The sequence below is a fragment of the Rhea americana genome, unplaced genomic scaffold (genome assembly GCF_003343005.1).
Source record: "Rhea americana isolate MKP2758 unplaced genomic scaffold, rheAme1 scaffold_301, whole genome shotgun sequence".
Classification (NCBI taxonomy): Eukaryota; Metazoa; Chordata; class Aves; order Rheiformes; family Rheidae; genus Rhea; species Rhea americana.
In genome coordinates this window covers 798,444-822,985 of record NW_028186426.1, presented here as the reverse complement: position 1 = coordinate 822,985, position 24,542 = coordinate 798,444, and the positions used below count along the sequence as shown (strand labels likewise).

Sequence of the window (24,542 nt, the reverse complement as noted above, 5' to 3'; positions counted from 1 at the left end):
CAGAGACAAGCAGACCCTGCACTTAAATTGAGATATAAGAAAAATACATAAATGTGATGAATTACAAAATACTGCTTAGTGTTCTCATAAAAAAAATGTTGGCCAGGACAGGGCTGCTAGTTTGAACATCTTTCTTTGCTCTATTCCTGGATTTTGTTTTCGTTTTAAATCTAATAAAGCACATCAGACAGCACCTGAGGGAAACCAACTCCCTAAAGGGGTCTCTGTCTCAGCCCAGCAAACATTCATCCCCTTTGAAGTCAGCACACCTGGCTAATCACTAATAGCTGTTGGGGAGGAAAAGTTAAAAGGAATCTAGTACACATTCTCCATGGCAGAGACATGGCCCTGAGGTGAAAGCTCACCCAAATTTCCCCAGAAGGCACTTTTTTACAGACATTCAGTGCTTGCAGAACTGTTCAGGACATTTAGATTGTTCTTTCAGGATGGTCAGTTGACAAGCAAGGCACTTTTGATCTCTGAAGGTATCTTTGAAGAAAATTTGTAGCTTGGTTCAGAAAAAAGCCTTTGTTCTGTGTACACAGTGAATGAGCAGTTTACAGCACAGCACTTTATCGTTAAATTTCCACCAACGATACACAATCTGTATTCCGTACTCCGCATTGCAGAATTGTAAGTTAGAGGTGAAAAGTATCAATTGAATTCAAAAACTCTATTAGAGAAGTTTTTTTTTTAATTTATTGAACTTAAAATTAGGCTGTATATGAAACAGGAAAAAAATCCCAGGTAATATAGCCTGAAATGCTTTCTGTAAGACTGTTTAGAATTACACCTGCCAGGAAGATTTCCCCTACTGTTCTGCCTGTAGTTTTCCTCCCTCGTATAAATTTACTCATAGTAAATTTTATTTATGCCCACTAACAATTGAGTGACAAGCCAATACTCAGAAGAAAGAATTAGCACGTGCCATCCTTAATATCATGGTATTTCTAAAGACTTGAATAGTATAATTCACCATTACCGCAGTGCTCCCTGTGCTGTAAAACTACTAAATTCCACTGGGATGAGCATACCATCAGCCCTGCATACATTTATCAGAGTAGGGGAAAGGGGGGGGGGGGTAGTGTCTTTTTTTGCAGATGAATAGGCAAAAAGGGCAAAAGATATGTGTCTCCATGCTCCAAAAGCATGGAATGTCATTCTAAAATGGAAAATAAGCCCCTCTGAACCACACAAAGCGCTGTGAGCTTGAGTGCCATAAGCCCCATGATGAGTTCTGTCCTACAGCTCTGCAAAGAGCAGTGCTTCCAAGCTGTGTCTCAGTGCTGATACTCACACCCTCTGTGGAAATGGTAACCTGCTCTGCCTTCTGCCATCAGAAGACAGATTCAGACGCATGTAACTTCTTAACTCCCCACCTAGCAGCAAGGGCAGAGGCAAAGCCAGCACATTCCCCAGCAGCACAGCTGCGAAGAGCCCCCAGAGCAGACGCTCTAACACCAGTGGGCAGCCCGGCTGCTGCCATGACGCCAGGCTGGGCAGCATGCTGAGAGCAGGCTCCAGGCGAGCCCTGTGCTGTTGCTGCCCCTCTGGCGCCAGGTGGGGAGCAGGCCCCGCGCGGGGCGCAAGCCACGGGCAGCCGCCGCGCCACCACCCCCTCGGCCCCGGGATGGCCGAGCAAGGGCGCCTCCAGCCAACTGCGCCATCATTTCTGCTGGCCCCAAGCGCAGAAGGGCGCTGCAGAGCCAGCAGCTCTCCTCTCCCATGCCACCTTCCTCCGCTCCGCACCGCGGCCAGGTCCCCGCTGCCAGGCGCAGAGCTAAGGAGCACCCCAGCGTGCGGTGCCGCGGCGCGGCCCTCACGGTCACGCTGACAGGAGCGCAGGGTGCTGCCACTGCCCTGGGCCGGCAGGTGCGCGTGGGGCCAGGGCCGAGGTGCCCGGCGTCCCTGCCCGCGGGAAGGCCACGTGGCACAGCAAAAGCCACCGCAGCCGTGGAAGTGCTGCCTGCGCCAGCCAGGATCTGGGACTTCAGTCCTGCTGAGAGTGATCCCTGACTATAACAACCATGTGATTTTTCATTTTAGGACATTCAACATTTATAAGACTGCCCCTAACCCCCCTCCCTTTTTTTAAAGGGCCAAAACCTAAATCAAAAAGAAAAGAAAAAGAAAAAAAAGAAAAAAAGAAAGAAAAAGACCCAAGTTGGAAGAGAGGGAGAAAAAAAAGTTTAGAAGTGCATTCCTCATCATCATAATACCTAAGGTCAAACTAACAGAAAGGCATTTTCTCAGTTCAATTCCCATGCAACTGCCAGAAGAATAAAGGTGCAGGCCCAGCACTTGCTGAGATTATTTCTCTTCAGCAGTTAAAAAATTACTGTCACAACACCCCCATATTTTTCCTTTCTCAAATAGCAGCACAAACAGTTACAGCTGCACTTCTAGTAATTCAAATGACCATTCTTGGCTGATAGAGACTACAGCCTCCCAGTCTTTCCCTGCAGAGCAGCAGACTGATCTGTTTGCTCTACATGGCCACTAAAAACAAGCATCACCACTGTAACTTTCACTCCTTGTGTAAAGTGCTCCTACATGCAGATTGGATTCTTTTGTCCTGAAGTACAAAAATAACCAGGTACAACAATCAGGTTATATATAAAGTAACTCTCTGTAAGATAGAGACAAGTAACCTGTTGTCTTTCTTGCTTGACAAGCACAGCCTTATTTTACTGCCTGGAATCACAGTAAGTTTTGTGGAAAGGAATTATGTTTTTTACAGGGGCATCTGACTGCTAGAGCATGTAACACCAAAAGGGGGGGGAAATATGTTGTACAAATTATGGTTTATACTTGCAACCCATACCACTATATCTAGGTGGCATGGTTGGGAACTGCCTTCCTTAAAAACAAAAAGCAAGCCTCTCAAACCATTTCCAGTAGAGCACAGATGGTCAACAAGAGAGAGCTGTCAAAAATAATCTGGGTGCACACAGATGAAAAAATTCTCATTTTCTATTTTCATTTTTCAGAATAAAGTTCCAAAGGTGGAATTTCATTGTGGTTCCAACACAAAGTCCTCTGGTAGGCATCTCATTTGATCGCAGCTGGTAGTCCCTGAGATAGGAAGAAGGTTCACGCTGCTCACAGGGAGGCCCCTCTTTTCCTAGATGAGCTCTGATCCAGCTCCCTGACTCCTGCTGCCCAGAAAAGGGCATAAGGCAAATTAAAGCTTGAATCTCCTATCACTCATTGTGTGCACTTGGGAGATAGCTATAGACACATTAGGTCTTCTTTTCCTTACCTCAGTCTCACTTTTAAGCTTCCTCAGTATCAATTACAGTCCACTGGGAAGGTCCTCACAGGTCTGGACTTACATAAGGAGCAAAAAAACCCTCCAATTTTGTTTTTCTAATCTTCTGAGCACCGATAACTTTCACAGATTCCTTCTGCAGGTTTCAAAGTGCCTCAAGTAGTACGGCTGCAATACAGCCAGAATCACATGGGCTGAAGAGAAGACAGCAACAACCAACACTTTTGTTGGATGCAGATAACAGAGGGGCCATGCAGAAGCAGTCTACACTGCCTAATCTTGCAAGAGTGGAGGAACAAATCTTTAGAATTATTGAAGGTCAAAGGAACAGGAAGAGGTCCATTTACAGCATGATAACATCATGGATTAGTAATACARACAGAAGAGAAAATCCCCAAAACAACCCGATGAAGAAAATATTTGTATTTAAAATTTACTATAGCAATCTGGAGTAACAAAAGCAGTAAAGGAAGTGGAGAGCTTTGCTGAAAATGTTCATTGCAGTTGTAGGCTATGTATTGCAACTGTAAAAGCAGTAAATACTGTAGGCTGTATTCCAACCTAATCATTCTAATTTTTCCTTTTGTTACTTAAATACAGATTCAAATTCCACTTCCACTCATGTTTTTCTATGTTGTTTTCAAGTTCTATGGGTTTCTTCCCCGAAAGTGCATGCCAGTCAGCTTATCTCAGAATAGCATATGAATTTTTCTTCTTCTGTAAAAGGAAATATTTGTATTTCTTCTGGATAACAGAGTTAAAAGTAACTACCTAAGTATTTTTAATATTAATGCGATTTAAAATCAGCATTGTCAAAGCTTCAAAGGTTTTTTTTTTCCTATATCTTAGATGTAGCATACAGCAACTAAAGGTAGAATTTTAATCACAAGCCAGGCATGGAACAATCACACGAGTTAGTGGATTTTTGCATCTTTTTTTTTTTTTTTTTAAAGGGAGAAGACACTGTCTTGTGTATCAGCAAAATTATAAAACTATAAAACTATAGTGTTTGGATTAAATTTTAAACTTATAATTTGAGATTATCACTTGGATTTTATCATCTGTTCTCTGTGGAACAAGATGACAATAGCAGATAAACAAAGGCAATCAAGCTCATGAACTAAGAATGCTGTTAAAATAAGCAGCAAACATTTGTACTTATCTATTCCATAAAATATAGAATAAGCACTTTGTAACTCCCTGTTAAGAGTTTCAGCCAGTTTAGAAATCTTTTCAAATGACTCCTTGAATTCTTCTTTGTAAATGAGCATTAAAAAGAGATCTGGCATTTGATACAATTTCTTCAAACACTAGGTAGACATTCAAATATCTTTCCTCATCAAATGCTGGATGTAGGTGCCTCTAAAGCTACTAAACTGATCATGGACTCAATGTTCTCCTCTAAATCTGCCCTTTCTCAATTCCCAAAGCATCACAAGCCTCCTACTTTATCACAATCCCTTTGCTGAAGAAAACATTTGCCTACTTTATACTCAAAGATGTAAACAGTAGAATAGTGTATTTACTAAACATTTTTATAAACCTTTTATTCGTATTGCAAATATTACACTGTTTTCATTGATGTTTCTGTAGCGTTTCAATTCGCATAGAGATTCTCCTATCACAGTTCATAGAGAAGGGTGAAGAGAAGATACTTGAGGAGGTTTGGGTCACAGAGACATATTTGTTATGAACTCACTGTTAACTATCAGTAAGATGAACATTAAATACTATCCAAGATGAAACCTTGAAAGAATTTACTGGACCCTGCAATCTAGAGAGCAAGGGACACAAAACATGACAGAAGTATGAGGAAAGTATCTCTTCACATCTCCAGGCCTGGGGAAATTCTAGTTATTACCTTAGAAAACTACAGAAAGATTGGGGGGGTGGGGAAACTCTGCACTCCCTTCCGGTGGCCCCAACTAATAGAATAAGGAAGCAGCAGCTTGCTTAAGGGAGACGAACTTCCAAGCCACATGGCCAGATGATTTAGACAGGTGGACAGTTTCCTCTCATTCATTCCAAATGGGGAGGAGGACAGTAACAGAGCAGCAAGAAAGTCTGCCACTGACTGACACAAGGACCCTAAACACTTACTTTGGAGATTAAGTGTTCATATCAGTAAGCATCTCCTGCTCTACTTTCTAGTGTGACCTCACTCCAATAAATGTCAGCTCTTATGCAACACTTGTGAAATCAACATCAGAAGAAAAGCTGCTTAACAAGGTCCCCATTTAAGAGAAAAATCATATCAACCTCATTAGCTTTTATTCACTACATTTACTTCCTTTGTCAGGGTTGGAATTCCCTCACAATATACAGGTGTATTTACCTGTGAGCATAAGACACTGATCTGATGGATTTCAGGGAACAGAAGTTACAAACGAGGGGGAATGAGGCTTGGAACCACAGGTGAGGAAAGCCAAGTTCATTGAGCACTTTTAGGTCTACCACTTGCATAAAAATAGTAATGCATTCCACATAAAACAGCAAAACCCTTTGTTAAAGGTGGCTATCGGTAGAGCCAGATTACTACATATAAACAAAAATGCTTTTTCGTTTTTTTAATAAACACTTTAGGCACAATTGATAAGCTGACAGGAGAAAAAATATGCTTTAAAAGTATCGGCTGCCTATGTGAAATTGCAGATAAATTCTGCTGTTTTAACACAAATACTATCCACAGGAGAACCACATATCTGTTTTCCTGGATTAACCTCTACAGACCATCCCACTCTAAAAGTTTTCTTCCTGGAACTCAGCACACTAAGTAACAAATGTTAATTATAAATATAGTATATAGTACATGACAGAGCTGATTTATTCTCTGAATTAAAAAAGTGTTAAAGATGGAGGTGAGGGAGAACTGGGTCATAGTTTAGGTGGCAAGCAGTACAGATGCCAGTGAACTGTTTTTACCAAACTGATTTTATTCCATCAGGTGTCAGCATGTACTACTAGCTGGCCCTCCAAAATGAATGAAGTAGGAAGCAGTAAAGGACAAAGCATCCAGGACAGCCCTACAGCTCCCAAAACACTACTTTTCATCAGAATTGAGGAAACCAGCACAGCTGCAATAGGTATAACTAGCCTTAAAAAAAAAACACTGCTATTGCTGCTTTGGGCAGAGAAAGTGRTAACTGGTTTGCTCAAACTCTGTGCAGAGATAGCTGAGTAGAACAGTCAAGAAATTTGGTTTATCCATCCTTGTTTAGTTGAGAACTGAGCTAGGCTGACCAAATTTACACTCCTGCCATTTTTTGAGGTTTTCCCTTTCAATTTCTCTATGAATTAATAATCATGGAACTTCAGGCATGTTTAACCCAGTGCATCAGACCCAATATGCCATGCCAGAACTCTCCACATTGCAGGGTTAGGGATAAGAGTGGGATTATGTAAACTACATGTGATGGAATCCCTTTTCTATAGCTAATTCTTATATTAGTTGTCTTTGGCCCTTTGAGATAGGCAATAAGCCTCTCATAACATATTGGTAATATGCAATCACCACTCAACAGCAAGCAGTTTGCATATTCTGTGACTTAAGGAACATGATTTTTGATTAAAAGGTCCAATGTCTTTCTTCATTCCTTTGGTAAGTCAGGTCAAGGCCTTCAACAATCTTGATTGCTAGGGGATACAACTGGAAAAGGACCGGGTTTCCTTCTGCAGTATTTCATCAAAAGAAATGTAGCAAGAAGTAACAAAATCTGTTCCAACGGTCTTTAGCACTAATAAAGCAATTGATTTGCATGTTTTCTCCCTATCAACAGCAAGCAAGACGAGAAAGACATAGTCAATATTAGCAGAGCTGTGATACAGAAAATGTTGTACTAGACTCTAGAATATCAGCTTTTCTAGTCACCTTCTGCAGACTTGTCTTCATTTGGTTTTGTTCCATTAGCAGAGGGCAACTTTGGTACTGAAGTAAACATTCATGAACTTTTATTATCAGGGTCTGACTTCTGCAGAGGCTCTAAGGAGTTTTCAGTTAAGGGTGGATAAACCCAGAAAGGTCTACACATGCAAACAGATCACCTAGGCAGCTAAAGTGTGGTCCTTGTATGAAATGCATGATACAGCACATCAATCTTCAGGGTTGACAAGCAGGTTTTACCACCTCCAGTTTGCAATTTCAATCAGCCAAATGGCATTTAGACTGATGCTGTGAAAGCCCTTAAGTCCTTCGGAAGAGAGGCATCAGTTAAAAATTGCTACTAAACTGAGCAGTGAGTACAAACTGCATCCCCATTCTATGGACGGCATGCTGCAAAACGCTCACACAGAAACTGTAAATATTCAATATGATAAAAATGATATCACTTGAAAGTAGGTGATAAAATCCAAAATGGTTGTGTGACATGATTTTGACTTGTGCTTGGAATAAAGATTCTCCTTACGGTAAGCGAGGCATAATCTCCTGTCAGGACCAAGATGCACATGGATTTCAGAAAGTTCTTTCCAACTTGACTCTACAGTACAGCACAGCTATCTTTGCAGCACTATACTTATTACTGCAAAAAGAAAAGTATACCTCACTAGAACACCTTACATGCTTCTCCCTCATAAGTGGGTCATCCCATTAAGGGGGGAGGGAACAAAACAGTTCAGCAAGATATGCCAACGCATTTAAGAACTCCACTGGACTGGCTGCTACAAAGCCAACTAAGGTGGATATCACTGCTGAGGTAAAATTTAAAATAGGTCTGGAAAACTATCTGTTAAAGCAAGCAAGGTCACATGTTGCCTATCAACTTTGGACTATCCATAACAAAGCAGCAGCAGCTACTTTGGAAGAAAATATGCAATGTTTTTCATTAACAGAAGAAAACCCATGTTCAGCCCCAGACTCACAACTGTATTTGCAAAAACATGGAGCAGCAGCCATAGCTGAAGACATTCCAGCATGGCACTCCACTGACCACCAGGAACCTTGCACACACCCCTCAGCACTGCGTCAAATCCACTGTTTTATTGCAACAGACAACCTCCTCAATGCCTTTTCTCTCAGAGCTACAGAGAATACAGACTAACACCACCTGAACAGTACAGGCATCCCCTGTGTCTTGCCTACACTGAAATTGGGCYCAAYMMWYAAAAAGSCTTSGCCCTTGAMCYCCMCCCCCCCCCCCCCAGCAGATCTAGAAAGCTAGGCCACAGGCCAATTCTGCAGGACAGAAAAGGAAGGGGAAAAGGACATCTACCCTGCTAATGGCAAAAGTTACAAATTAACCAACTGATGTCTTAGCCCTGTTAATATACAATTCCCCAGTAACTCCAGAAACCCTGAGGCAAAATGTAAGCAAGACACCATTTCAACCTTTTCTGAAATAAAGAAAAAGGAACCTACAGATTTCACTCTCAAAGCTACAGCAGACAGTATCACCCTAGCATAAAACCCCCTCCTGACAGGAACCCTCAGCTCAGTTCCTCTAGCACTTTAGTTTTATTGGCGTAACCTATGGATATTGCATTACACAGCATTATGACAATTGCTTTATCAATCCAGCAGTGTAGAACTGCCAAATTCAAAGCAGTAGTCTAAATTTGAAAATACAATCATAACTAAGAAAACAATATTATTGACATCACTTAAGAACACCCAACTTCAAAAGAGACACACTTAAGACTTTCTAATTTAAGAAAAGATCAACTTGTGTTGATTCTTGTCTTACTTTGTAATCACCTCAACAATAGATATCAATGTTTTCTGTATCACTCAGTACTGAGCAGCTCTCAGTTAAAACCAGGAGGGGAAGAAAAAAGCATCTATTGCTTCTCCGGTTAAGCAGAAACAGCTTGGCTAGTCTAGAGCACATAAAAACAATATGAAAAAAATAAATGTAGGTCATTCTGAAAACAGCAAAGCCTTCTGGTTGCAAATCTCTTGTGACTGCCTTCTGCTATCACAGACCATCTTGCAGAGCATCATCCCGTGTTGCTCTGAGGGGCAGAGTCAGAGGAAAAGGTGAGCTCTGGGAGACAGCACCGAAGAGGGCCGTGGTCTTAAACTGGATGGCATACACAGAAGGGGTTAGCACACTCAGCAAGAGAAGTGGTCAGATTCATTTATGACAATTGATAGTATAACAAAGTGCTGCTACATTTTAACCCCTTCAAGCTTTTTCATGGCTTCAGAATTCCTATACACAGTTACCTTCAAAATATAGTGGTCAGGAGATGCATTTATTTTGGCAATTATTTACTAATCTACTATAAAACACTGCTGCAGCCAACCCAAATAATTCTTAATTTTATCTTTTCATTGAAGGTGTACAGAAAGCAGACAAACTAGAAATATAATTCTTGGTCTAGGGCAATTAAGTAAAGCATAAATATTAGCATGCTGTTGGGCTGAGAGAAGTCACTAAGAAACAGTAGGATGGGAAAATGATGATGGAGTTATAAATTAAAGCAACTATTAACCTAGAGCAGTGTAAGAAGCTATTCCTACAGTACCTAACCTATGAATATAGTCAGAATTGTTCTTCCTGTTCAGATATACAAAACAATGAAAAAAACCTCTGTACTTCAAAAACAAAAAAGCAAAGCAAAAACTACCTAAAAGCATTTCCTAGGAGTGTAAAGAGACTGGATACTTGCCTTTTTTGCTATGGGAAGCAATATACAACAGTCCAGTACTATTCCCTGGATTTTGAGGGCTTTTGGTTTCTCCATACCCCCTTTGGCTATACCTATGCAGCCTTTTCACCCTGGACTCAATCTTCAACCTAAAAGTCAAGTTGGAGATCATAATTTAGCAGTTACCTTGAAGATTTCACTAAGGAAAAAAAAAAGGGGGGGGAGGTGGGAAGGAAGAGATATTCTGGCTGCAAATTTTGAAGTCTACCAGAAAAATGCTAGTATTATCACCTTAGCTCACTATCAGTTTCCCAAAGCTTTCTTCATACGCCTTGCCTTTGGATATGCTTCTAGCTCACTTGAAACCAACACTCTAGGATTTGAGTTCTGGTCCATCAAAAACATGGGCACTAAGTCCTTGCACACTTAGCAATCTGTGGATTTAAATTGTCAAAACTTTGGCTCAGACGAAGTCATCTCCTGATCAAGTTACATTCAAGTGAAACTGAGTCTCCAGAGGTAAGCTAACATAAAAGAACTATGCCCTCATCTCCTTGTGCTACTGTACGCGTATGTCAGTTTCTCATTTTCACTTCTAAAAGTTTTTGCTAACACTATGAATTTCTTTTGGTAGCAACCTAATTTTATATCTTCTGATCTCTATTTTCTCCTAAAATATGTGTTTGAAGCAGCATCTAACATCCAGATGTTATTAATTTCCATAACCCTCTTTTTCACAGACAGACATCTGAGGAACAGCATTTCATTATCATCCTCTTTACACTAGCAGGGCAACTTAATAATATGAATGCAGGGAACTTGGTGTTTCCAGTCTTCCTGCGATGACTTGGCCCCGAGTTCTTTCTAAAATACGTAAGCTACCAATGAGGCCACAAAACATTACATGAAATAAGAAGGTAGAATATAATGTTATGTAACTTTTCTGAGAATTCTCAGAATTAACTGTTTGAAGTCTTTAAGCAAACAGATGGAGGTTAAGAACAATGGGGATGCTTGAAGCACGTGGCAGGAGACTATTAATTAGCCAAGTTTAGTACAGCATGCACCAGACATGTCATCTAGATAGGAAATCATCACTAGCACTAGAAAACTCGCATTATGTTGAAAAGCGTAGCTTGATAAACCATGCAGTGTGGATAGAAATTTGCTTCATTTGAAAGTGAAAGGTGAACCTGTGAGGACTCACAGGTCTTTTTTGATATCAGAACAGAGGACAAGAAGTTATCTACAGCACAAGGAATCTTGCGCTGGGCCTTGGGATTCATTCTCTCTACAGTCAACACATTGATTTCTCCAGGCCTCTTTCTCTCTATTTGGCACTAAGATCTCCTGTTTCCAGGATGCTGGAAAACATGAAGATAGGAAGGAAATCAACAGTAAAAAGGGCTTATGCTAAGCTAGTACTAAAGTATAAGAGATTCATTCTATCATCAGACATACAGGATACTAAATTCTGCTCCAGATGGTAAATTACCATAGTTTTAAATAATTATCACTGAATTAAGCAACAACTACAAAAATACCATCCAGAAAAAAARTTACATCTGTGTATCCAGAAGAATAGAACTAAGTCACTATATCCAATACACTCACATTTGCAGATGACAGAACCTTATGACAGGTAAAAGCCCTGGACACCAGACTACTCATACACTATGAATTTGACCTAGGCTTCTACTAGGATCCACAACCACCAAGTACTTACCAATCAGTTTAATCTTTTCTCTAAAAAAGGATTCTGTGTTTACCTGATTTAGGGAGGAGCTGGATGAGTACAGCTGTGCTTCCTAGGGCACATGAAAAAGTACTACTARAGATTTTTATAAAGAACTGGAATGATACAAACACATGGTGCACTAAATGAATTTAGAAGCTGGCAAACTGATAATGATAAATATCTTCAAAATGTGCAAAGAGGGGCTCAAGACTTATGCTAACATATTTTCTATTACCTGGGTGGTGGTGGGGGGAATCAAAAAGTCCAATACTGGTGAATTTCGAAAGCAGAAAAGATCTGGGAAATAGCAGCTCCTTCAGATGACAGGACAGATAACTGGTGAGCTACCAGATTGTCCACTTGCAGCTTATAAAGCAAAACAGATGCATTTTAAAGTTAAACATAAGTTAGCATATCAAAGAATTTCTATGGTCTCCTTGATACAGGAGCTACATCAAATGATTACAATAGCTCTTTCTTTTTCCAAATCTATGAGGAATTAGTGCTATTTTTTTAAAATCAGAATAGCCAGCAAGCCAAAAAAAAAAAAAAACCTCTTCCTGTATCATGATGCAGAAGCATCCATTGCATATACACCTATTTCAGCTCTAAACAAGCTCTGAGAAAATAACAGATTCAAGTCCAAGTCAGTACATGAGTTAATATTTTAAAAACAGAGTCTGAACATTGGCTTTAACTAGGACCAAAACAATCCTTAGGCATGCATGGATGGTTTCTTGCTCAGAAACGTATGTATTCCAATAGTTCTGGGTTCATCTACAACACAACTGATTTCTTGTGATGAACTAACTGCTATTCCACCCCCCCCCCCAAAAAAAAAAAAAAAAGTGACAATTTTGTGAAGATAAACCATTTTAAGTGAAGTCCTTCCTGGAAGTTGACAAGTAATGTAAAATTGTCCCTTGGTAGCTATTATTCTCATTTGCAGAACTCCTTATTGATACCACATAAGGGAATTCATGCTTGTTCATTAACTAGGTTGGAGGGAAAAAAAAAAAGAGAGAGAGAGAGAGAGAGACATGAATTCAAGTACCAATAATAAAAGCAGAGCCACTTCTAGAGATAAACTCTGTACCGTAACACAAACATGCTATTTACCCTGAAGGGTCACCCTAATTCTACCCCTCATTAAGGGGGGGAGAAAAAGAACCATGTTAACAAATGCTTATCATATTGAAATCACTTACATTAGTACTACAAGACACTAACCTTACAAAGACATATTGTTCCTTTCTGAAACAGAAATGGAATCAGGCTTCTGACAGCTAGTACAAAACAGGTTGCAATTCTGCCACTAACTTGAATTTGTATAATAGAGCACTAGACACCCATCAAGTACACAACACTCCCATTAACTGCTGCTCAGGGAAAACAAGCTAGATTCTTTTACCTCTCATCTCTACAGCTGTTGGACTGCCTTCCTATATTTACTATTTTACCTACTTATTATGTTTGTTCTTTCCTCTTATCCCCAGAGCCAGAAGCATGTGCTATAATACAGTATTACCTTAAGTCGATACCATGGTATTTTTATATATATGTATATATGTGTGTATGTGTGTGTGTATATATATATATACACACACACACACACACATTCTCTTTTGATATATCAAAAGAGAAAAAAAGTACAGTTTTTGAATTTTTTCAGTCCTACAGAAATTCCATTCTGTCACAGTCAAGTCAGCGAGGAAGTCCATCAGTCCTTCTGAGAAACAGGTTTTATCTTATTGTAGAAACTTTTCACTAAACAACAGCTTTAGGCAAATACCTATTTTAGGCAGAGAGCAAAGAAAGACTTGAAACAGACTCAGTCTGTAAAAAATTGATGTAAAGTGTATAGGAGAAGTCTGAGGCACCTCCAGTAGTCTATCCAAGATATACCTACACATCTACAAAAACTAAAAATTGTCCTAAAAGCCAATCAGCTTTGTGTTCATTAGTATCACAGTGCTATCATCTATCTGGAAGGTAAGACAAAACACAAATATGAACACAAACCACCAAAACACTGAAAAGAAATTAAAGAATGCATAAGCATGAAAACTTACCAGGTGAGGAACTAAAAAAAACCACTCCAAAACTACAGGCTGATTAATGCCACTTTTAGGTATATACCTATCTTCAAATGCAAGGCAGGCACTGACAGGACTGAAAATACATGCTGCTGCTTCTAGTATCACCTGTTTCACTTGAGCTCACCTTCAACCAGCTTGCCTCCATCCACAGGTTGATCTCCACTGTAAATGAGGAAGGGCATTTGGAGATAATATTATTGTCACCTGAGATAAAGAAATAGTAGATCCAAGTCTCAATAGTGACAGAAAAGGCAATGTTCTTTGCAGAGTTTTTAAGCATCTGCATGCAGTCAGTGAATGCACAGTCAGATAGACCTCATATATGCCAAAGGGAGCAGTCAAGCAGCAAAAGTATCTTCATTTTGACACACTAGAGTTAAATTGCTGTAGCACATACCTCTGGAGCCTCTATCCCCTCTGTCAGGTAGGAATATCTGTATCAAACACTACAGAATATGCATGTAACCCACTGTAAGGAATTTGAATCTTTCCAAATTAAAAGCTTGCAAAATTCCCTTGGTGTACAGTAAAATACTACAGGTACTTCAGTGCAAACTTCAGACTTCTGCCTTATCATTTTTTTCACTTCTGTCAAGTTATCTTCTAGAAGAATTAGCCTGGATAATAAATTCAGTAGCAAAAGGATGCATCCTACCCTAGTACTCTAATTATCTAGCAACTTCACATGTGTTGGCTAATAAGAGATGACATCACCATTCTTTCAAACAGTGGTCCTTGGTTTTGGATTAGATTAGTTTCAAGGTCCCAAACTGCGGTGGGCCCATGTTGTTAGATTGTTGCTTCTTTCAAAAAAAAAAAAGGGGGGGGGGGGGGATACTTGTTACAAAGGGAAACTGGAAACTTCTCTCCACACAAGCAGAGACATGGCTGTATTGCAATGGCCTCAGGGTAAGGATTAAAGCAAAACAAAATAGAAACCCTTCCATCTCTAATTAGGGTCTTCATTTGCCAAAGAGCCATTCCACAGCAGGAAGAATTGCATTCAGCCCGTTGCTCGGATAACATCTCCCAGCAGGTTGGCTCCTCAGAGCAGGCTACTCCGAGCCAACAATTTCTGGTTACTTGGAGGCAAGCTGCCTGCACATTGTTTTAACTGGCCTGGCTTTTCCAGCCAGTTTTGCCGAAGAACAATCTTCTATTCAGAATGTAGAGATAAAAGCTTCATTTGGTTTGAATTTGTCTCCAGTTTCTTTCCCCTTTTCTTTTTTTAAACATGGGAATTATAGGTTCTGGAGTTTGCATTATTTCTCTTGTAGACATCAGTGTTTTTCCCCCTCTAACCACTTGATTCTTTGCCAGTGAAGGCTGCCGTCTGGAGTCCAGCCATTCATCAGCCCCTACCTCATCATTAACACTGTGGTGCTGGCGGTCACAGCCCATTGCTGGCGACAGGAAATCCTAACTTGCAAGAGGTTAACCACAGCCCATAAACAGCCAGGCCAGCTCATTAGTCCCTTACAGTCAGTCAAAGGGACCCTCTGGGAGTTTGAACACTGTTGATGGACTCAAGTCTATGTAGCTATGCAGTCTAGGCCCCTAGCAAAATAGCTTATTTTTTCTCCCTAAACATCATTAAAGAGCACCAAAAGTTCCCACTGCCAAGCACATCCCACTACTTGGATCCCCAGGGCTACAGTCCATCCTTCTCCCATCCAAAGCTGATAAAGTTCTTGAAGCATTTTAAAAAAACAAATATCTGTGAAATACTCTCTAGGTTTACCAATTAAACAACACTGGTGGGCCACAATTCAAATGCTTATGAGCTAAAACATATACATGCTTTTGAGATCTTTAACAGTTTTGGTGAGTTTCATATCCAGAATGAGCATTTCTAAGGCAACAGCTAYGAAAGTGATGGTATCTACCCTGTCTAGAGAGTTCATACCACAAGTATGTGCAGCTCTAATCTTCGAGATAACCTGCCAGAATTGCAAATGGCTTGCCCAAGGCTTCATGCATCAACCAAAAAGCCCACTTCCTATGCATTTCAGTGGCAAGTTTGCAGAATGAACACTACTCATTTGGAGTCGATTCCTTGAGCTTAGTACAAATATTAAATCATCACATCAGCCAAGTATGCACTTCTACATAATATCCACCTGGACTTTGTAAAGCCAGTATTTGGAGCACAGCAATAGCTTCTGACAAATTCTTGGATGAGTAGGATAAAAAAAAATAGCTTGTGTTATATTAAGCTTTTCTTTCCTCCCTTTCAATCCCATGAAAACGGCTGCAAAACATTCCCACTTTATATCTGCAGCTTCTCTAAAATCCACTGTTCATTTTCTACCACTGCTGATTAAATCTCTCCATTTGAACGTGCCTTTGAACATCCGAATCCCTCTGATGCAGCTCTAGTTACATTCCCCAGTTCTCCAATTTCTCTCAAGTCCTCCTGTCTCTAAGTACACTGAAATTCGGCATGTCACTCATCTGTTAAGTCCTAAATAATTCCATTCCCTGTTTCCATATCAGCTGCCTGTTTCTTCATCTCCTCTCCACSATTTATTTACCTCATTCTGCTGCCCAACCTCCTTGTCTGCTCTTATCTATACTCCAGTCTCATTTTCTTGCCCATTCTCATCTCCTTCAGACTCCATTTTTGTAGTTCTTCCAACATGTCTGGCATTGTGCATTTCCCCTCTTCTTCCCTAAGTGTATTCTGTCTGTAAACTAACTATCCCAGAAAGTCTCAATGTGTAAGAGGCTCACAAATCACAAAGAAACATTAGGGTTCAAAACTTTTGATATAAAATATTTACATATTATTTGAATGAGGGGCCTATCTGACAATCATTCCCCAGTCTTTACTCAGCCTGGATTTCCATTAATTTCACTGGGAGTCCCTACTGAGCAAAGACTCCAGTAACACATGTCCTGTAAGAACAGCTGTTTCTTTAGATTGAGAGAGAAGCAGCTGTGTTCCACAGTTGGTTGCAAAGGAGCAAAATGGTGGCAGGGACTGTGAAGGACTCGATGCTAAAAGTGGACATTTATTTAAAGTAATCAATCCAATAATAGCAAGTCTAAGGCGTGCTGGGGGGGGGGGTCAACATAAGAGACAGCTTTCTTCATGGATTGGTATTGCAATGCACAAAGAACACAGAGGAAGTTAGTAAAATAACCTACTAACAGATCTTTGAGACTAGTTGGGAATGGAAAGGCCTAGCCTTCTCCCCACCCATGAATTAAAAACTGACAAATCTGTTACTTCATAACTGCATGGCCCAATCCAGGCCCTGTTACCCCACTCCCTTTAGTGCTCCCCACTTTGGGTTTGGTCCAGCACTTACTTTCTTTTTAATTCTTTCATCATATGATCTATACACAACACTAACTTCTCCTGTTTCCAGAATTATATTGGCTTACTTGTCAGTTCTCTTCCTGTTCTCAGATCTTGCCCTTCTCTCCTCAAAAGAACTGCTGAAATTAAGGTGGAAAGTAGCTGTGGAATGAGAGGGTTTGAACAGAAGAAAACAAAGATGCATATGAACTCAAGGCTTCAGCTATAGTGATGAGACTACTGTTTCATGCTGCATCCCCATTCTTGCTTCCACACACTTCTGCACATTCTCTGCTGCCAAACACTGCTGAAAGCATCTGGTATAGCATTTTTTCCTTATTCTCTCTCATTCAGATCTTTTTTTCATCTATTAAAATTGGTTTTGTGTTAGAATGTGATCTGTGGGGGACAGAGGAAGAGGTAAGACGGGAAGCAGAAACTCATCAAGTTTTTGGCAAATGCATTTCATTTTTACAAATACGTCTTTTTTGTTCCAAGATGTACACCTGTCTATATCAGGAAGATTATGAGGGCTATTTCTTTCTGTCATTATGAAAATGATGATTCTTCCTGAATAACCATATACTATCCCATCTTCTGATCTCATCTATATGGTTTTGTTAGAACTATAGAGATCATTATTTCTATATGTTGTACAGATCTGGCCACACTGCTGAAGAAACTGAAATGTCTAAAGAGAAATAATATCAAAAATATCTGCACAAATAACATTATCACTTCAAATAACAATTTTGAAACATGCAATAGATATTTAAAATAGATGTTAACATTTCAAATGTCCTGGATGTTATGAAAAACAATGAGATGGGAAAGACCAAGAAACATTCAGTATATTGGAGCGCTTACATTCTTCAGTGCTCCACTGGCCATTCTCTCTGTTTCTCAATATATTCTTTAGAAGAAATACAGGTAAGAAACACACATCAGGGGTTATAATTACATGTACTACTTCCTTTCACAGTTAACTCTAATTTTAAGTAATGCTAGGACAACAGACCATAAAAACAAAAAATTAAAATATGAAGCTAATGGAGTCTCCTAAAGAACATGACTGATTAAGCAGCTTAATCTTTACTGTCACATAGTAAAGCCAGGACACTTTTTCCTCTCAAAACATGTGCTCTCTTTTCATTCAAAACTGTTGGGATTGATAAACAATGTAGTTTGTGTTTTGGTCACAATATGGCATGTTAGCACTTTTTCAGTTTAAGTCTACCAACTAGCACATAACCAAAAAAGCCTAATCTCATTCAAGAACCCTTCGCTTTGGTTTGTAACAGCTTGCTTCTTAGCACAATGTCTGATAGTTCAAAATAGCCAACATTAAGTTTCTACTGTTGATTTACTTTTCTTAGGCTGTAGTCTGAAATGCGTTTAGGCATGTACTACCATCAGAAAGAGCAGTTTCTGTACACTCCTCCTCCAGGTTCCTATCTCCATTGGACTCTACACTGTGCCAACACAAATAATCTTGTGGACACAGAGTGAAACAAATGAAAACAGCTTAAAATTTCCTATATTGGTTACTTTTCACCCAGACCAATTATTTGGCTTAAATTTTGGAACTACTGCCTTCAAATGAATTCCAAATATTTATTTTTTTAGATACCATTCACAAATAAGCAGCATAAGTTGACAAACAGAAAGTCCCCAAACTGTGAAATAAGTACCACAAATGGAATGTGGAAGACTACAAGTTTTCCTGAAGTGACAGCATCTTCTACTGAATGCACACAGGACTCATCCTTGAGTGGCATGACATTACTGCAGTTGCCAATACCAGCTAAAGTGTCTGAATAACCAAAGTTTTAGAAACACTGATCAAGGATTTTAGACATGTCTCAAATCTTAGATCTAAAATCTACTGTTTAGCTCAGTCCTAGTCTCTGAACAATTTCAGCATGGAAAAGCATTTGCCTAAATTTGATATGCATTTCTGCAACTGAAGTGAATCCATTTGTACATGCAACTATCCACACTGTATATCAAATTATCGATGTTATACATAAGATATGCTTATGCAGTCGTCGTGATTCTGATTTGTATATACAACTATGCAGCATTTAGGGCATGGCTATCACAAGTTGATTGTTTAATTTGCTTTTTTCAGCAACTCAAAACTGGAAGAATCAAAAATACTTCTCTTTCCAAGCAAAGATACCACCAACTCTTTATACATGAGCAAGATATAACTCAAAGCTATTTTTAATAGACAAGTTCAGGGCTGCTAAGAAGGAATAGTCTAGATGTTCTTGTAAAAAGAATTTGCCCATTTTTTTTGCAACGGACTTCCAGAAAATCGAGATACATATAGAAAAAGTAGTAACTGCACATAAAACTACTTACAAAAATGCAGGTAAAGTGCTACTTTGTTTAGAGCACAAGCTGTATCATATCCAAGAAGTGTATTTCCTTATCTGAAAGCGGCCTCTCTCACAACCAGAAAACTCTCAAACCATTATTTGCAACCAACAGAAAAGCAGGGGAGAAAGAAATCAGATTGCACTTCTTAGACTTTATTTTCTGTGACTAACCATTACTGCCACAGAAGAGTTTGGTTTTGGAAGCATTTTTTAAGAAAGATTTTCACAAGTAATAAATTAGAAAGTGCATCAGTTGTTACCTGTTCACCCATATATATTAATTCAATCAGCATATCTTAACCTATAGAGCATTTTTATGTTTCTCATGACAGTGTGATTTACAAATGCATTTCCGAGTCTCTCCCTCTTCTGCCACAGACAGGCACCCAAAAGCTTCATTAAGTAATATAACTGTTAGGACAGGAAACAAATACAGAGCAAGGCCTAAAATTGGACAATAAAATCACCTATGCTTCTACAGTTAGTGCAAAGTGACCAGGTTCACAGTGAAGTTTTCAATATTCTTGGATAGAAGTATTGGGGAAGTTAAATAGAAGCCAATTAGTTTACATGCATTCACAAAGTGCATAAACCCCCTCCCGAGAAGCCCTGCTGCCTTGGCTCCTCAAATCTGAGAGCAGATCACTTTTTACAGCAACTAAGCTACTGACATAATCCTGTGATTTCACGTTTGATTGCCTTACAAGAATCTTCACATTTAAACTGTTTGTTAGACAAATGATTAAGAATTACAACTAGACTGTATAATGAAGACTCAAGTTATGATGACTTTAGCTCCAACCTAAGTAGTGTGATCATAGTTATGATGCCAGAAATAGGGAATTCTTCTAGTAAATATTTGGGTAAATATTTTGTAAACAAACTCTCAAAACAGAGAAAAGTAGTGAATGGATACTGGAAAAGCCGTTAGGAATTTCCTCACATTCACAGATTCCTTTGATCTGAAGAAAACAGGAAGCTGTAGTAGCAGGGACATCCTCTCTTTGTTAGGGTCTACTCAGATGCATGTCCTTAATTTCACACGTCCTATTAATACCAAGAAGTTGTTCTTTAGCAGAAGAGAAATGAGAAAAAAAAAAAAAAACTCCCTATGGGCTATCCAGCCTGTGGAAGAGAGAAGACATTCTAGTTTTAAGTAAGTCTTCAGTATTTTCTCAGTTTCCATATTAAAATAAGAAGCAGGGCCTCTGGTGGGTTGCGTTTCACCACCTTGCACAAGCAGTTACTCCAGGCGCAGCCGGGTGGGCCGCGGCCCGCCAGGCAGCAGGCGCCCTCGCCCCAGCCCGCCAGCAGCCCTGCGGCACACCGGGGCACCCAGCCGCGCGTACGGGGCCGCCATGCGGCAGGAGGGCGCTGGGGAGGCGAGGGCCCGGCAGGGGAAAGGTTCCCTTTGAAGCACATGGCACCAAGAGCTTCCCAGCAACCATGGCAACAGGCTCAGTGGGTTCCCAGCCTGAGAACAGAGCTGCTGCCGCCATGCCTCAAACAAAAACCCTCTGAAAGGAGGAAAGCAAGGGGGGAGGCGGGCTCCGGCCACGAGGGAGAAGCCAGGGCAGAATTAGCCTGGCAGAAACCGAGCGGCGCCCTGGTAGGTAAATCCTGCCAATAATACTGGTCGGGTTCATGGGGTTTCCTTTTCATTTCCAAGGCTTTCTTCTCCCTCTGTCATTCCCCTTCGAGCCCTATTCAGGAGCTCATGAGATCAGTAGAGCCAGGCCTTTGCTTCACTTGCAGGCAGCGCCGCCTCAAGCAGGGCTGCGTGCTGATCAAAGGCAGTGTTAAATCACAGCTGCCACATACACCCCTTTCCCAGTTTTTATGGGCCTTCTAACAGAAGTGTGTGGGTTTTTTCTGTGTTTTTTTTTTTTTTTTAAATAAAAATACTTGTGCTTTCACTTCCATTACTCCACATAAATCTAAAAAGAATGAGCAACTCATATATATGAAATGGACACGTTAACTTCTCTACATCCACTGATCCTATTTGGCAAATGGATAAACAGTTAGAATGAAGTTACTGGAAACAGACTATTGTTTTATTAAAAAAAAAAAAAAACAAAAGAAGAAAACATGCATCTTTGTCCCAGATTTGTACCTCATGGAATTCAGCACTACAAATAGCTTTTAAATATTCTCTACATTTTACTTCAACATACTCCAAAATTTCCACAATCTTAAACACATCAGTTTTTGTTCTTTACCATTGCAGTTTGAAGAAAAGCTTGCCATTTATATCTTCACATGCGCATGAATCCATCACATAGGCACAAAACCAATGGCCTTTTTGCTTCCACTAGCATGTTACTCAACATAACTTCAGAAGTTTTAACAACAAGGGTTTAAACCAGCTCCCTTAAAACAGGAGCTTTGCATTCTTTTATGCTTTGTATGGCAAAACTGATCTGAGTTAGGCAGAACTCTTCATCAAATCCAATTAAGACAGGCTTTAAAAACTCACAAGAATATCCATTCCTTATGCATGTAAGAGTTTTTCTCAGTTGAGCGAGGATAACTATCCATTCAAACTAGCTTTCTCAATGAAAAGTCTCTAAACAAACAGAACTGGCCACATTTACTGTAAGCTGAAAAAGGAAACTTTGCTATGAATTGCTTAGGTATTTAACCATTCAATTATGCCCACAACAGTTTTGAAAGAAAGTCCTTAACTTTTCCCACCTTCATGGCACTAACTTCATTCCCATCCTGAAATCAATAGATCAAGCTGATCCAATCACATAACTTTTCCCACATACAAGATCTGGATTTAATTTCATTGAATAGCTTCTAATAGAATTAAAACCATAGAAAAGATACTAGATCCCAACCCCAATTTCAGCAGTAAGAAACAAAGGGGAATGCCAGAGGGGAGATTCACCTGTTCCCAGCAGCAGTGATCACAGTCAGACTGCACTGGACAAAACAGAATCAGTTTATAAGCTCTACATCCTCAGTTTTATGCATACTACTACATCTTATAAGGAGCTAAGAATATTTGCATTCAAAATAGCCTTACTTTTACCCACCTGAGTCATTAATGCAGTTGTGCATATATTGAGGGGTGGCTTTGCCATCTATCTCACATAATACCTGGATATTTGCAATGCTAGCAAAGTTGAAGTGCAAAAGCGCATATACAATACATTTTTTAATTTGTCATCAGTTCTGCTCTTCTAATATCCAAATTCTCTGTACAGGAGATGTTGCAGTTGGGCATGCAGAACTCTGGAATAGCAAGGAGTTTACCATCACTGTACTCAAAGGCAAATGCAGTAACTGGTCTAAGATCCAAGAGTGCAGAAAAAGTCACTTTGGAGACAGGAGAAATCAAAGTAAGTGAGAATAAACCAACCAAACAGGCTTCTTGATTTCCCTCATTTTTTTTTAAATTGAATAAGGAGCTTTTCATTTTTCACCCTCTCTTGACAAAATGTCCCGCCCCCCCTCCCTCTCCCGCTTAAGGTCTTCATCTGTGCACACACACTATTTGGTTTTCCAATTTAAGTCAAACAGCTACCAAATGCTGGGGACAATCAAAAGACATCCCATATACACACGCTGCAGGTAACACTAGCCAGGCAAAACAGTTTACCAGCTGAACTGATTGCTCATGTAGCCATTCGCACCAATTTGCATGGAAATAGAATTTTTCAGAGACTCAACCAATCACAATGCGATTTGTTCCCGCATTAGATACCCAGGGCTGACTCGCTTGACAGAGCTGCAGAAAGCTCATAGCTGATGCTCCTGTGGTCTGTGCACTCAACAATATCCAAAGGAGGTCTGAGAAGTCCTTCTAAATAAGGGCATAACTAGAGCTCAGGGAGGACCGCGCATAAGGGCTGGAGAGAAAAGATGGAGAGAAGTTGCAGCAACAAGCAAGAAGGAGATAGAGAACAAAAGATATTTCAAGAAGAGCAGAGCAGACAGTGACAAGGAAATACAGAACGGGGAGCTGCATGATGGCTACTGAGAAAAATTATTGCCTCAGGAAGTACCTGGTCAGTCTTTTTCACCCACTGAATTACCACTGCACATGAACTGACACACAGGAGATGAGTCCAGACTCTTGACACACTGCATAGGGTATGCAGGAGTCACACTACAGTCATTATGCATCTGTCATTCCAAAGTGGATACTACAGGACTCCTAAAGCAAAGGCAGTGTCTGCTATTCATCATGCCAAGCTTTGAGAAGTAAAGATCAGCAGATACTGAGGGGCAGCAAAAATAATAAAATGCTTTCGTATTAACTGCTTTTGATAAGAAGCTTCCTTGATCAAGTTCAGCATCACATTAGCAATCCACCTATTTCTGCTCAGTTACTGCTTCTGCTATACAGCTTTATTTGCCAAAATCTGTTAGGCTCCTACAGAACTGAAAAGCAACTTTATGCACTCAGCTCCCCATCATCATCTCTATCAATTGACTCAGTTCTCCCTGAAGCATCTAGTGTGAAAACAGGCAGAAGGGGAAAATTTCATGGACTAAAGTCATTTTACTCTTGTTTTACTTCTTGCTGATATTTCTCTGAAAGGAACTAACCCTTCCAAGAAACAGTTACATGCAGCATTTACCCTAAATTACTCAAACTGTGTAACTCTTACTCCCTTACTTTTCCCAATACAGTGAGGCATGGTTTAGGTTCCAACTCTGGCTGCTCCAGCTTCACCACTCCTACCCAGCCATATTCATATAGGTCTTCTTCATCGTTGCTATTACACAGTCCAAGTGGATGCATCTGAAACAGAATCAGAAAGAAACCTTTAGCAAATCAATAGAACTCACAAAATGCACATAGCTTGCTTTTGAACAGTTATACTTTTTAAAAACTGAGTAACATCAGAAAAACTGAAGCATAAGGTTGCATGTGTCAAGAATTCAGTACTTTCCTGAAGCATGCTTCAGTTCTAAATCCTGCAGTTATATGAACACAGTTATCTTGTTTATGAATAATCATGCAATGCTCCCAGGTAAATGTGATCTTAAGTCCTCATATCAGATATAAAGGAATTAAGTATTATGTTATACTTGGGCCTCTCCTTGCAAAATGATAGAAATAATCTTCTGTGGAGTCACTGACAAAAGCTTTAAATATTTAAGATACAAAACTAATGTTTGAGTGGCATTACCAGTCTTTTTA

The 24,542-nt window shown here is 39.9% G+C and overlaps 1 protein-coding gene across 1 annotated transcript in view; it reads right to left on the bottom strand.

Moving 5' to 3' along the window:
• ZNRF3 (zinc and ring finger 3) overlaps positions 1–24,140 on the bottom strand; it is a 39,924-nt gene extending 15,784 nt beyond the window's left edge. Inside the window, exon 1 of the mRNA XM_085309735.1 lies at positions 24,015–24,140. Within this exon, the coding sequence (XP_085165861.1) occupies positions 24,015–24,140 (126 nt within the window). The remainder of the gene's footprint in view (positions 1–24,014) is intronic.
• Between the last annotated feature and the right edge of the window lie 402 nt (positions 24,141–24,542).